Source organism: Apodemus sylvaticus, chromosome 22 (genome assembly GCF_947179515.1).
Source record: "Apodemus sylvaticus chromosome 22, mApoSyl1.1, whole genome shotgun sequence".
Classification (NCBI taxonomy): Eukaryota; Metazoa; Chordata; class Mammalia; order Rodentia; family Muridae; genus Apodemus; species Apodemus sylvaticus.
Window position 1 is genome coordinate 3753315 of NC_067493.1, and position 15314 is coordinate 3768628.

Sequence of the window (15314 nt, forward strand, 5' to 3'; positions counted from 1 at the left end):
TCTCTGTGCTGGAAATAAATCTACTGAATATAATCATGAATTAAGTAGGAGTTAAGGGACTATCATATTAGGAATGTGATAGACATTGGTGCTTGCAATTATTTCCACTCTGAAGATGGTTCTTTTGGGTGACTTGGCAACGAAGATTGCTGCCTTTTATCCTTGTCTAAAGAGTTTCCTTGAGGTTATGGGAAAGACTTGCTTTGACAAAGTAAGTCATGAAAATCACCACATAGAATTTGGCCTTACAGTTTTTAACAAGTATAGAAAACTAAGAAATGAGAAATATAAAACGTAAGGTTCAAAATTCAAGGCATCATCAGGACGCTGAAGGAAGCTAAATCGTGTGATCAAGGATATTCAATGGTGTTAAAGGAATGGTTCCATTAGGGCAAGGTTCTATCCAGCTAAACATATGGATTTGCAGTTGTATGAAAGTGAACTATATCATTTTAGGAATTATTATTACCTGGTTATTGTTTTCATGTGTAGATATGACGATACAAGTATGTGTCAAACTGAGACGGGAACTTGATTGCTATTCTGGGTTTTCAATTTAATATCTGAAAGGAAAAGCTTAGGTTCAGACATGGTATTGCATGATTTTTATCCCAGAGTTCAGGAGACAGAGCCCTGGAGATCTCTGAGTTCAAGGTTATTCTTCTGAGCAAGTTCCAGGACTGCCAAGTTTAGGCAGTGAAATTTTTGAAGAATAGAATTTGGGTGAGTATATAATGGAAGCGTCCATGTTTCAGCCACATCAAATGGGACAACTCAGCAGCTTTGTCTATGTGGCTCTGGATTTAGAGGTAAGAATAGCAGGGACTAAGGAGACAATTAATGCTGGATAGCTGTAATTCAAGAATTAGAGGTGATAGGGAAGAAATAAGCATCACTGAGGTAACATCTTCTGGGTAGTGTTTTCTGAGTGAAAAAGAGGGTGTGTTCCAGAGATAGTCAAGGTTGGACCTAGTGGTGCAGCTGGATTTGTTCATGTATAAGAATTACCCAAGAGGTACTGGTTTTGAATGCATGAAGTTTTCATGCAGAGCAGCTGAGTCTTGACATCATTGAGCGATCATAGGGAGGCTATAGGTTAAGCATTTTTGCAGCAGGAGAACCCAGCATCCTGAAGATGTAAGTACCATGGGATGAGCAGCAAGAACAGCAGGAGCAGGAGAGTGGAGTCAACCAGACATTAGAGTGATAGAAAGGGCAGAGCTGGAAAAGTGACCCAGTCTCTTTAGAGGACCAGAGATGATCATGTGTGGATCCCAAAAATTGAAACAAGAAGATGTGATGTTGAAATTATATTGGAGAAACCAATATTTTGAGATGTTAGAACTGTGTATTACCTGATCAGGAAAAGTGCTTTAAGGGAATAAAACCACTCAAAGTGAAAGAATTGTGCTTCAGTAATCAATGCAGAAGGAGTTATAGAGCAGAATATTGCTTTGAAATCAAACCTGGTCTTCCAGAGTTTAGAGATTGCTCAGCTGGCTTTTGGTCTTTTTTAGGTACAGGATTTTCTCACAATGACCTTTAGGAATGGTGAACTGTATCCTGTCTATATGAAGACATATGATGTGGTTTTTGTTTTTAAAAATATATGTGATTACTATTATATGATTAGATTAATCTCAGAAGAGTCTTTGAACTTTGGACTCTTAACATTTTTAAGACTGCTCTAGAGGACAGGGACTTTGAAGTAGGAGTTCATGTATTGTACATGCTTAAGTATGATCCCTATACACTCATGTGTTTGGACAATCATATAGGGGCCAGGCAGTGGAATGTGGTAATTTAAATATGCTAAGCTAAGTGAGTGGCATTATGAGATGGTGTGGCCTTGTTGGAGGAAGTGCATCACTGTGGGGTGGGCTTTAAAATTCCTACCAGTGCTGCAGAGACCCTCCTATTAGTTCCCTGGAAGACAGTGTCCTCCTAGCTGCCACTGGATAAAGATGCAGAACTCTCAGCTTCTTCTACAGAATCAAGACTGTCTGCATTCCTGCTATGATGAAAATGGAATAAACCTCTGAAACTGTAAGCCTGCCACAATTACACTGTTGCTTTTATAGGAGTTGCCTTGTTCATTATGACTTTTCATAGCAATGGACATGATAAGACAGAAACACGTGAGTTCTTTTAATGTGGTCAAGACTTTGCACAATTCTGTAGTCTTCATTTTCATGAAAGAATATGTGTTAGAGAGAAACATTATGAATGTGTTTAGTGTAATGAAGTCTTTGTACACCTCTATAGTCTTCATTATGAAACTATTCATACTGGAGAGAAATTCTATGAATGTTAGCAATGTGGTAAAGCCTTTACGTTATGGGAACCACTGAGTTCCAACACAATTCAAACACCAGGACAATGCAAATGATAAGAAACTTTTGTAGTCAGATCATTACTGATTAATGCATTCTTGAAGAATATATTAAGAAGCTTATCTGAATCAGCCCATTCCATCTCCATCCCAAGCCAGAATCTGATATAGATTTCAGACCTGAAAACCACAAACATTAATTCTAAGTTACAGCTATATTTCCCACCCATGAGGATTTTCTTTTGTTGTTACTTTATGTGAAATGACACAGAATGTAGGTTTTATTGTTTAGCCTATTACACCCACTGTTTCTTTTGTAGTTAGGGACAGGAATTTTATTTTGAGGAGTAAAACATGGATGACAGAAATTATTGCTAAGAACAGTCATTATGTTTGGGGGAATAAAACAAATGATGAAAGCTTACCAAATATTTTTTAGTATACAGGTCCCCTATGACCTGGGACTTGAACTTAGTTACAACTCATGAATAAATGGAGGTTGGCAACCAAAAGGCAGTCCTTAGAGCAAGTGTCTTTTGCTAGTTCTGAATATTTCTTTTTCATAGTCTTCTTTGGATATATAACAGACCACATACTGAAGAGAAATTTTATAAATACAACCAATGTGATAAAATATTTCACCACAGTTTTCTATGAATGCATGAAAATACATCCTGGAGAGAAATGCTATGAAATATGCCATTTGGTAAAGAAAAACTTTGCATGTAGCAGTTCTCTTAGAAACCATAAGAAAAAAAAAAGCCATAATGCAGAGAAACCTCATAAATATAGGCAATGTGTTAAAATTTTTACTTTCTAGTGTCTTTATAAAGGAGTAAACTCTTTACCATGCAATTAATCTATTAAAGCCTTAGCATATCACAGTAGATTTTGAGAAACTCCAAGAATAGCAAAAGTAATCTATGACTAAAATGATTTTGGTAAGTTCTTTGCCAACACACCTATATTGAGTTACTCAATGTTATTTATTATATAGAAAAAATGTGACAAGTGTCAAAAATCAATTAAAATTTTATAATATCTCTCTATTTTATTTGTACTTGCAAACTCATTTTTACCTACAAAGGCCACTAATTTTTATTTTCTTTTTTAGTTAACCATGTATCCAACAACATTGTTGACAGTGTTCATCAGCTCTAGGAACTGCCTTTGTGAAGTTTTGGTTCACTTATACAAACTATCATAACATCTGCAAAGAAAGATAATTTTATTTCTTTCTTTCTAATTTATATTACCTTCCTCTCCTTCAGTTTTATTGCTAGGTAAATTTACATAATATATTTAATAGATAGTTATAGAGAGAATCGTCCACCTTGTTTAGTTTTGGATTTAGTGGAATTAATTTGAATTTATCGACAGTTAATTTAATGTTGGCTCTGGGCTTGCTGTAAAGTGATATTTTTTTATGTTTAGGCATGTCTCTTCTATCCTTAATCTCTCCACGAATTTTATCGGAAAGTGGTGTTGAATATTTTCAGAGAATTGTACATTATCTCATGAGATGATCAATTCTTGTTATTTCTTACACTTTAATCCCAGTATGTTGAACCATCACTGTGTTTCTAGAATGAAGGCTTCCTCATTGATCATGGTGGATGATCTTTTAATGTGTTTTATATTTTATTCTATTTGATTTGTCTATTAAGTATTTTTACATCTGTGGTTTTAGGAATAATTTTTCTGTAATTCTCTTTTATTGCTCAGTCTTTGCTGACCAGATAGATGAGTAATCAGGGGTTCAGAAAATGAATTGACTTACATTTACTTTGTTTCTATATTGTTGAACACACTGAATTCTTGTTAAATCCTCTTTGAAAATCTCGTAGGATTATACCCTAAATGTCATTGACATGGGATCATATTGGTGGTGTATTTTCCATGAATTCTGTTATCATTTTGTTTATGTCTGGTTAAGTTGGTTTTCTTAGTTTAATTTTAGTATGTGGAATCTATTGAGAAAATTGTCCATTTCTTTTATAGTTTCCAATTTGGTGGAGAAGACCCTTTTTAAAACTATGTCTTTACCATATTCTCTATTTCTTCATTGTTTGTTATTAAATCCCCAACATCATTTTAGATTTCATTAATTTGTATATTCTTTATCTTTTAATAAGGGTTTGTTTATCTTGTCTAATTAAAGGTTCAAAAAACCTACTCCATATTTCATCAATTCTTTGTATTGTTCTCTTTCTATTTTATCAATTTCATCCCCCAACTGTAAAATTGCTTGATGTCTCCTCCTTGTTTTCTTTGCTCACTCACTTGTTTTTGTTGTAGTCTTTAAAACATGCTGTTAAATTGCCAGCATGGGAGCTCTCCAGTCTTTTAATGTAGGCATTTTGTGCTGTGCATTTTCTTTTTAGATCCACTTTCATTTTCTTTGTGATCTGGAAGATTGTGCATGTTGCATATTCATTTCCATTGAAATCTAGAAAGTCTCTAATTTCTTCCTTTATTTCTGTGTAGACACATTTTCTCTCACAATTCGTTAGTAGTCAATTAGCTGCCCCCTCTCATCTCTTACAACAGTGAGAATGAGAGACTCAATGTTTTTAGACCCTTAAACAACTAGTCTAGCACAGAGTAACTTCTTTTTCTGCTTTCAGCTTGAGAAAGGTGGCCCACCCTGTTCTAGTTCCAATGTTTAACTACACAATGCCCCAAGGCCGTTTTCTCCAGATAATCTCTAACCTTCCTTAAGGCATAAACTATTGTCTGACTTCCTCATTCTGTACTTCCACATTCCGTGCATAATTTGTCTTCCAGCCTTTGTCTTATTTGTGATTTTTGTCCTTCACTTTGTCCTCTATCCCTTTGCCTTGTGATTTTTTCCCCTGGAGAGCCACCCACTGGGCTCTCTTTTTTTCTCTGGTATGGAGTTTAGTCCTTGCTCATCAGAAGGCCCCTCTCCTTATAAGTGGCCACATGGATATGAGAGGTAGCGATGGCACACCAACCCTCTGTGTCTTGACCCTGGGGAAAAGATAACATTACCACAGTGAGGAGGGCACACCTAAGTCTATGAAACCACAGGAAGCAGACACATCAGAACCACAAGTAACCATTTGAAGAACAGGAAGTGGGCGCGCTGCACCCGGAAGTGCCTGTGATGTCACAGGAAGTGACTAGCCCTAACTAGAAATGAGTGTATATCACATGAATTGACTCACTTTAAGAGGAAGTGCCCAGAACTGACTGTCACTCTCATAGGAAGTGACCGTGTCTTGACAGGAAGTGACTGTCTAAAAAAACTGTAGGGATTTTATTTTCCCTCTACCTAATATTATACACTCTGGACAAATTTGTGAGCCATCTTGTGGTCACCTTGAGACAAATTTGTGAGTAATCTTGTGGCCACCTTAAAACCTGTCAGCAGAGATGGATGGTGGGCAAAAGGCCTCCTCTTACCTTCAAGGTGTTACAATCCCGGTCTGGGTGAGTTAGGGTAAAGCAAGCAGATTGGGGGGACTCCCTGGTGGGGCCAGGAACCAGCTCCATGGCCTCTTCTGTGTTCAAGGGAACCTGGAAAATATGGTGAACATGGACTGTCTCACATTAATACATCCATCATATCAAAGTCATTTCATCAAGTCATCTCATCAAAATCACTAGTCAAGTTTACCCCTTAAACTCACATCTTTAAAGTCCTCTTGTTCTGAGAAACACAAATGCATCACACAAAACACACATAAAACCTTTCCTGTCTATCACAGATGCAAGGAACAACCAGAAAGTGGCACTCATGAGAAAGACCTCTCTGTGACTCTCCAAACACAAGTCCATCTTTTTCTATCAGGCAGACATGAGAAAGAACCAGGAAGTGGTGCAGACCCACAAGTAAAGAAGCACATTCTTGGGCATGTCTCGGCTGCCCTGAGCCCAGGATAAACTAGTGACTTTGAATGAATTATTGAATTTAAATAATTTTGTATACATTAGTAGCTTTTATTAAATGTGTGTGGTGTGTGTACATGTGTGTGCATGTGTGTGTGTGTGTGCGTGTGTGTGTGTTTGTATGTGTGTGTGTGAGTGAGACTAGGGCATGATTGCGAGTAAGGCAGGACATGGATCGATCATTGATCAATAACAAAGAATTGATTGATCGATAATAAACACACAATTGATGGTCATTGATCATAACCAATCATCAGTTGATTGATAATCAATACCCAATTGATGATCAGCTGATGTTCACATACTTCAGACTGAGTCTCAGGACACCCCCTGGCCCTGTCGTAGCCACAGGTCCCTGATATGTCTTCCCTCACTGAAACCTGCCACAGATACAAAATTAAGGCCTCGTTCCCAGAGGATGTGACACCATGTAGAATCAGTGACAGATAAAGGCCCAACCAGAAACAAATAACAATAATGGTAACAAAATACAGCTTGTAGTAACACAACGAACCAGAAGGTGGCGCTCACAGAACACAGTCCTGGAAGGAAAGGATACAGCCCACAGTAGCAACAACCAACCAGAAGGTATGTGCTCAAGCACATACATGACAACTCTCAGTACTGCACATGTTTTTATTTAAATCTGGAAAAATCACCACGGTGACATGTGTCATTTGCCTTTACACAAGTTTGCTTTGCACTCTGTAGATCTCACAGAATATTTCTAACATTCAGACAAATCCGCCCCCTCGTCAATCACAAGTTTCTGCACCAAGGCACAAGGACTCACCTGCTCAGAGCACATAGAAAACTTCTGATGCTCGGACATCAATTTTATGCAAAGAGCCTGCAGTCAAATGAATATTCATAAATGAGAGGATGTAGGCGAATGAGCTCGGGGTCTAATGAACAATAATAATATTATGAGTATTAATAACTAATATTCATGAGTGACGGGCTGTATGCGAATGAGTGAAGGAGCACACGCAAGTTTATGCCATGGCGATCCTTCTAGGTTCCTGCTTTTTCCAGGTCTGAGCCCTGAATTCCTCTGAGCTTTCTGTGAGATATGCAAAACTGCATGACAGCAAAGTGTGTGCAAATGCATGCAAATTACCTGCCGGACATAGAGGAGGCTCAGATACAAATGACTCAATGCCACCAGGTTACACACACACACACACACACACACACACATCGTCGTCATCATCATCTCGGCACAGCTGCCATGGCTCTCCATTCACCTTCACACACTCTTGCAAATTCCCCTTGAGCAACCCCACTCATGGGGTCATTTGCATAAATTTGCATGCACTGTCAGTCTCAGGAAGCTGATTCTTTCTAGGGATCTTCACAAGAAAAAAGCACTGGAAGAAACAATAGAAGAGCAGCGCTAACCAACACTCTCCATCCTTAGCCTTGCAGAGACACACTCTCCACCAGGTGCATGTGGACCCTGAGGCAGGCTCTGTCCACTCCAGCTGGGTGTAAGGCTCCTCCCGCCATTGCCTACCCAGACGTCCACCATTCTCTAAACCACATTCACATCCAGGAGGGTCTGCTCAACTGTGTATGTCACACATGTAATCCCAGAACTTGGGAGGCAGAGGCAGGTGGATATCTGAGTTCAAGGCCAGCCTGGTGTTCAGACTGAGTTTCAGGATAGTCAGGGATATACAGAAAAACAAACCTGTCTCGAAAAACAAAACAACCACAAAAAAACAAAACAAAAGACAAAAACAAACAAACAAACAAAAATGTATCTGTCATCTGCTGAGCCTAATCTGCACTGATATCCTAGATGAGAGGTGACAAATCTGTTGTAAACTGACAATCACTGATCCTGCTGCTGGTTCCTGAACTCAAAAGATCCTAGCATGGATGTGTAGCAGCCTAAGACAATTAGCATGGCTCCCTCATGTTCCTGTCACTACAGGTTTCCAGAACTTTCTCTCTGTGATTGGGAGTGATCCAGCACACTTGGTGGGAAGGACAAAAGTCAAGTGTGGTGTGTGCAGGAGAGAAGTGTTCTCCATTAACAACATTTGTTGCCGTCCCAGAGGACTCACCTGACAGCTACGTAAACCTCGTTAACTTGAATTCTGGTGGAGTCTGACGCCTGCTCCTGGACTCTGTGGGAATTGTGTGCATGTGGGACAAAGACATTCAGCAGGCGGAACAACCATGTGTAATAATATTTTCTTATTAAAAATGTTATCATTTTAATTGTTCTATATAAGTGTTTATTGATGTCTACATTGCCAGTGTAGATTTTATCATGTGCACTGCTCCGCAGGGGTTGCTGCTCTTGAACTCAGATTTAATTTAAATAGATATTGATAGCAATGATAATTTGTAGAGGTTTTTTGGTTTTTGTTTTTGGGGGGTTTTGGGGGGATTTTTGTTATTATTGCTTTTTGTTGTTTTATGAGACAGGGTTTCTCTGTGTAGCCTTAGTTGTCCTAGAACTCACTCTGTAGACAAGGATAACCTCAAACTCGGAAATCGATTTACCTCTGTCTCCCAAGTGCTAGGACTAAAGGCTTGCACTACTACTTCCCAGCGAGTTTTTTTTTAATGTGTGCAAAGACCTGTGCGATTCACAAGTACTGTACAATTAGACTTAATGTCCATGTTTATAACCCCAGCATCCAAGAGTTGGAGCAGAAAGGAAACCATTGAAAAATATCTTCAGACAGGACACAGTGAGTGTGTGATCATCCTGGATCACAGTGCATCACTAACAACATACAGTGAGAACTGCACACAGGCCTCTCCTAACATGAAATGGTGACACTTGTCACATGGCTTCTCCATAGTCCTCATTCCTTCTTTCTTTTTGTCTAGGATTCCATTTGAATATTGTATAATGATAGTAGTTTTCAAATATCCTAAACTTTATGGTGATAACATACAATTTTTATACTTATTCTGATATCAAACAATTTGCTCCTACTCTATAAACTTCTTTAACTTACACAAAAGCAGAGAACGTTTTTTGAAATTGTGGTTTAGTGCACATCTCAGGGCAGTCTCTTTAGAAAGTTGATAAAGCACCTGAATAAAGACAAGTTCCCATTAAGTGGTGAGTTCGTTGCTAGCCTGGTCTACAGAGTGAGTTCCAAGTCATCCAAGGGCTACACAGAGACACCCTGTCTCGAAAAAACAACAACAAAAAAACAAAAACAAGCAAACAAAAAAGCCCAAGTTCCTGATGTGGAAGTTACTTTTGTGTGTATGTTTGTGTGTGTGTGTGTGTGTGTTTGTTTGAGAGAGAGAATGTGTGTGTGTATATGTCAGGGTATGTGTATATCTCTGTGTATACGTTTATATGTCTGTGTGTCTGTGTGTGTATGCACTTGAGGATCCTTGTGCTTGGAATTTTATATTCTTTCTTTAGATGATGTAATAGACCGAGAAATACTAAAGGGCGAGATATGTCAAAGCCACAGAGGATGATATGTACAGCAGATTCTCTCATTCCCCAGCATGCTCGATGGATCTGCATATAATCCATACCTCACACAGAATATTAGTTCCAATCACAGTCTTAGGTTTTCATTCAAAGCATTCTGACTACAGAGTCTTTCTGTGGGACTTCACACTCATGAGATGTGTGATTCTTGAGGCCTCTCTGCTGACAAATATTCTAGACCTCACCTTGTGTTTCCATCGGGGTGTGTACAGAAAGCAGATGCCGTGAGAAGATTTGTTGAGGAGGGTTCTCCTGACCCCATGAGATTGTTTAGAAAGGTGTGGGGTCAGGGCCACACAGGATGAAACAGCTACTTGTGAGTAGCCTGTTCTACAAAGTGAGTTCCATCGAGGTGAGAAGAGATTTGTGGTGCTAGGGAAATGTTAGTGATCTACAAAATAACAGACAGGAGCCGAACTGGTGTAACTTATATTATGGTTGTTTTTTATTTTATTTTATTTTATTTTATTTTATTTTATTTTATTTTATTTTATTTTATTTTATTTTATTTTATTTTATTCGAGTTATCTTGGTCCCCTCCAAGGAACCACTCTCATGCAGGATGGTTGTGGTGGTTGAGGGCAATGCAGGAACCAGAGTCAAGGAATGAGGCCTGGCAAGAAGGCTAAAGTCTCCATGTGCAGACCCTCAGTCCTCCTACAGAGCTGCAGTCCAGAAAGTTCTTCATCACAGGGGGTGCTGCGGCACTGGAGTTCCAGGTGATGGGGACCTCAGTGGTCACACTGTTTGCTCCTTTCTTTAGTAGCTATGACTTGTCGTGCAAGAGTTAAACATTATACAATCCAGAAACTGGAAAGAACCCAGATGTCCCTCAACAGAGGAATAGATACAGAAAATGTGTCACATTTACACAAAGGCGTCCTACTCAGCAATTAGAAACAACGAATTCTTGAAATTTGCAGGCAAGTGGATGAAACAAGAACATATGTATCATCCTGAGTGAGGTAATCCAGACACAAAACAACACACGTGTCAGGCACTCACTAATAAGTGATAGTAACCCAAAAAGCTCACGGTACATATGATACAACCTACAGCGCATATGGAGTGAGGAAGGAAGGAAGATCAGGGGTTCTTTTTTATTTTTGACTTAAGGTAACATTTTATTATTATTTATTCTATATATTCTTTATTTACATTTCAAGTGACTTCCCCTTTTTGGATCCCCCCTCCCCAAAAGTCTCATAATCCCTCTTTTCTCCCCCCTGTTCCCCAATCCACCCCTTCCCGCTCCCTATACATAAATCTGACCACTGCTCCCCACAGCCATCGATGTCCTTTGTGTAATATATAATAATAATATTATAATATAACATATATTTATAATATATAATAATATATACTTTAAATCTGACTCCCCCTCCCCGTGGCCATCAATGGCCTTTTAATATATTCTTTATTTACATTTCAAATGATTTCCCCTTCCCTGGATCGCCATCTTGGAAAGTCCCATAAGCCCTCTTCCCTCCCCGTGCTCCCCCATCCACCCCTTCCCACTCCCCTGTCCTGGTGTCCCCGACACTGCTGCACTGAGTTTTTCCAGGACCAGGGGCCACTCCTTCCTTCTTCTTGGGCCTCCTTTGATGTGTGAGTTGTGTGTTGTGTATTCACATCAGTGAGTGCACACCGTGACTGATCTTCTGAGACTGGGTTGACTCACTCAGGATGATGGCCTTCAGCTCCATCCACTGTTCCTTTAAGGATAAAGACGGTGCAGCTCTGGGTGGGGCAGAGCGGCCGCGCTGCAATGGCGGCAGGGCGTGAGTGACACCCGTGTCTCTGTGCCACAGCAAGGGTCAGAACAACAAGAAGGCGGGGTATCTCACTCCTGCCCAGGCTGGTTCCCAACACTTAGGCAAACGGCTGGAAATGGCGACTATCGTCCTACGTGAGGTGAAACAATCACAAAAGAACACACATGGAATACGGTCACTGATACGTGGATATTAGCCCAGAAGGTCTGAGTACACAACACACAACTCAAATCTCAAATGACTCCGAAGAAGGAAGGAGACGGCCCAGCCCCTGGAAAGGCGTGACGCAGCAATGTCGGGGAGCAGCAGGACAGGGAAAGGGGAGGGGAGAGACTGGGAAATGGGCGGAGGGAATTTAGGACTCTGTCAATTTATGTAAAAGACATGTTCATGATGAAATGAAAGTTTTAATGAGGCAAGTAAAGTCACTAATGGAAATGTCACACACATAACCTTTACGACAATAGGATCGGTGAATTTGATGAACATGTAAATCACTCTACATGAAAGGTCTCATCATAAATGTTATTACTATGTTTGTACTACAGATAATTTCACTTTATTATTACACACACAAACATGTATGTATAAACACATAAACATTATTTCTACAAATCAGGTGATGAAGGTCAGTGTCATTTTTCTCTCAAAGCACTGCTTGCAACTTTGTTTTTTAAATATTATTTTGTAGTGCATTTTTGACATTGTAATTCAGTTGCTTTTTGTTTATATTTCCTGTCTCCAAAACACCCTTTGTACCATGCCTTGCACTCCTAATCTTATCTCATTAATTATTACTGATATGTCTATATTTGTATATATATATATATATATATATATATATATATATATATATAGAGAGAGAGAGAGAGAGAGAGAGAGAGAGAGAGAGAGATAAATTATTGAGACTGTGTAAAACATACATGGTAGGAGACTCGGTCCATCCGTTGCATGCTCTTTAGTTGGCGATTCAGTCCCTGAGAGTCTCCCAGTGTCCAGGCTAGTTGACACTAAGGGTCTTCTTGTGGACTTCCTGTTCCTTCAAAGGCCCTCAATCCTTTCCCGATCTCTTCTAAAAGATTCCGTGTTCAGCCCAACGTTAGGCTGTGGGCCTCTGTATCTGTTTCACTCAGGTGTTGGGTGGAGACTCTCAGAGGAAAATTATGCTAAGGTACTCTATGGAAATGTAAGAATATACCCTCAGTAATGTCAGGGATTGGTGCTTGCCCATTTGATGGGTCTCAAGTAGGGCAGGGTATCGTTAGGCCATTCCCTCATTCTCTGCTCCATCTTTTCATGCATTTCTGCTAAGATTACCCCCCATAGACTCCTTGATGCCCTCCAATTTGTCATCTCTGGCACTTCCTAAAGATACCCCACCCTTCTACCCCCACTGTAGGTTTCAATTCCTTTTCCTGGCCTCTGGTCCTCTGTTTTCTCACACACCTGTTCCTGTTCTCTCTACCTTCCTTTTAGTTTTCCAGACAGGGTTTCTCTGAATAGCACTGGCTGTCCTGGAACTCACTCTGTAGATCAGGCTGGCCTCGAACTCAGAAATCTGCCTGCCTCTGCCTCCCAAATGCTGGGATTAAAGGTGTGTGCCAACCCCCCCCCCCAGCTTCCACTTCCCCTTTCTTACCGGCTCTCTTATCCAGTTCTCTCTCTTCCATCTGCTTCTTATGACTGCTTTATTCCCCCTCTGAGATTGAACCATGCTCACTTGGGTCTTCCTTCTTGATTACCTTCTTTTGGTCAATGGAGAGTAGTGTGGATATCTTGTACTTTATGGTTAATAATTCACTTCTTAGTGAGTACATACATGTTTTTCCATTTGTGTTTGGATTTTCTAAGTCTGTATGATAGTTTCTAGTTGTATCCGTATTTGAGATGCCTTTTAACAGCTCAACAAAATTAACTGCAGGTTGATCTTACACATAAGTGGTAAATGCTGAGGGCAGAACTTGTATAAGAATCAAGAGAAACTGGGGCTGTCCAAGTTTAGCATCCTGCCCATGACATTTCTACAAGCAAGCCCCTGGTCCAAATGTTTTGAGCAGATTCAGCCCTGGTAGTGAGGTTACTCAGAGGTCAACACCTGATGTACCAAATGTGGAGCATCACAAGGGACCTCACAGGTGGCCACATCTGGCTACATGTGACCGATGCTTCCCATCCAGCCCCAGGGAGGATCCACCACCCCAGCTCCAGTGCTCATCCACATACGCCTCATTATGGGCAGAGACCTTGTGCTCAACATGTTTCAAAAACAGAACATAATTGAGATCACCACACAGTACCCAAGAGCAGCACTCAAGTCAGGACACAGAGAACTGTTCAAGACTGTTAAGCCAAAAGAAACTTCATCATAGCATCAGGAAGAACCCTCCTCTTAGTCTGACTGGCAGGTCTACCTGGTGTCCTTGATTGGCCAGTGAGCTTTACCCCCCCTCAAGGTTAGAGTGTGATTTCAGTCCTGGTCCAGACCTTTCATATATTTCAGGTTAGGTTTGCACTCACATAGCATTTGTGCCTGTCTTCCAAGAACCTCATCCATCTGCACTGCCACCCAGCACTGGAGGAGGACACACGATTGCAACTGAGGCTGTGAGAGGTTGTTCAGCTGCTTTCTCCTCCACTTTGTGGGCAGTGATCCTGAACTCATCATGACCTGACTTCATTGCTTGCTTGAGAATTCCTCACAGCACGTCCCCTTCTTATTTTTCCTGAAATCAAGGTGGATAACCTGTTACTTGACTTGCATGAGCAGTATAAAGCTGGCCCATCAGCAGAACGATGTCCAGGCTTTTAACATTAAGGAGGGATTTTAGGAAACGCGTGTTTTGCTAGTTCCATTTTGAAAGTTATTAACAGCCTGTCTTAAAAACTTGTTGGCAACTAAAGCATCAGGAGAAACATCGTTTTGCTGACATGTTAGGCATGTATGTTCACCTGACTCCAGGAGTGCTGTTCTTATACATTCATCACAGTAACTGTTTCCACAGCAAGGGATGAACACTGCATCAATCATGATGTATTTGCATATGAGGCACAAGAGCTCCTCTGGGATAGGATCACCTTTTTCTGAAGGTGGTGATGGTTCCTCTGGTAAGAAGGGTGGTTTCTCTTTCTTCCCAATTGCATAAGCCTCTGCATCTATAGTCGGTATTACATATTTCCCAGTGTGTGTAAGCATTGCGCCTTTCATGTTCAGATCTTTCACTTCCATCAAAAAACTCCTAGGAATTCCACTGCACTTTTTGATCCTGCGACCAGATTCCAAGTTCTTATCCCTATTTGTTGGGCAATTCTTAATAGAGTGACCAGGTTTACCACAACGAAGGCAGATGTAAGATGGAGGTGGCACACCTACCAGAGTTTTCTTCATGTAATTGACTGGGTCATGGTCACGGACAGATTGCAGCATCATTGCTTTAATTTTGTCTTCCTCGGAAGCATTGGCTTCAGCCAGATTGGCAGTCTTTGTAAGCTGTACCAGAGAAATAGATTCAGAAGAGTCATCAATTGCTTTTCGACTTGCCATGCCTGGTTCAGTTCTCCATTGAGCATAGGTCTTGCTTGTAGATTTAACACCTCTGCTAGGAATTCTTCTGACAATCACAGTTGAATATTTAGGAATGAGCGCATTATTGTCAGTGTATTCTTCTTTGGTGTCTGGGTTGATGATCTGTAGATCGCTATTGGCAGCTTTCAGCTTTTCTCTCCACATAATCTGCTTCTTTAAGTTGCACAGGGAGATATGGAGCCCATCAAACTTGATGATGTCAGAGGTGAGTTTAGAGGAAAATTTATAGTA

General features: G+C 40.3%; 1 protein-coding gene across 1 annotated transcript; it reads right to left on the reverse strand.

Moving 5' to 3' along the window:
- Window positions 1-14324: 14324 nt before the first annotated feature.
- On the reverse strand, window positions 14325-15041 carry LOC127673215 (E3 ubiquitin-protein ligase RBBP6-like). Its single transcript, XM_052168820.1, has one exon. It carries the CDS (start codon window positions 15039-15041, stop codon window positions 14325-14327), a length of 717 nt encoding a protein of 238 aa, XP_052024780.1.
- Between the last annotated feature and the right edge of the window lie 273 nt (window positions 15042-15314).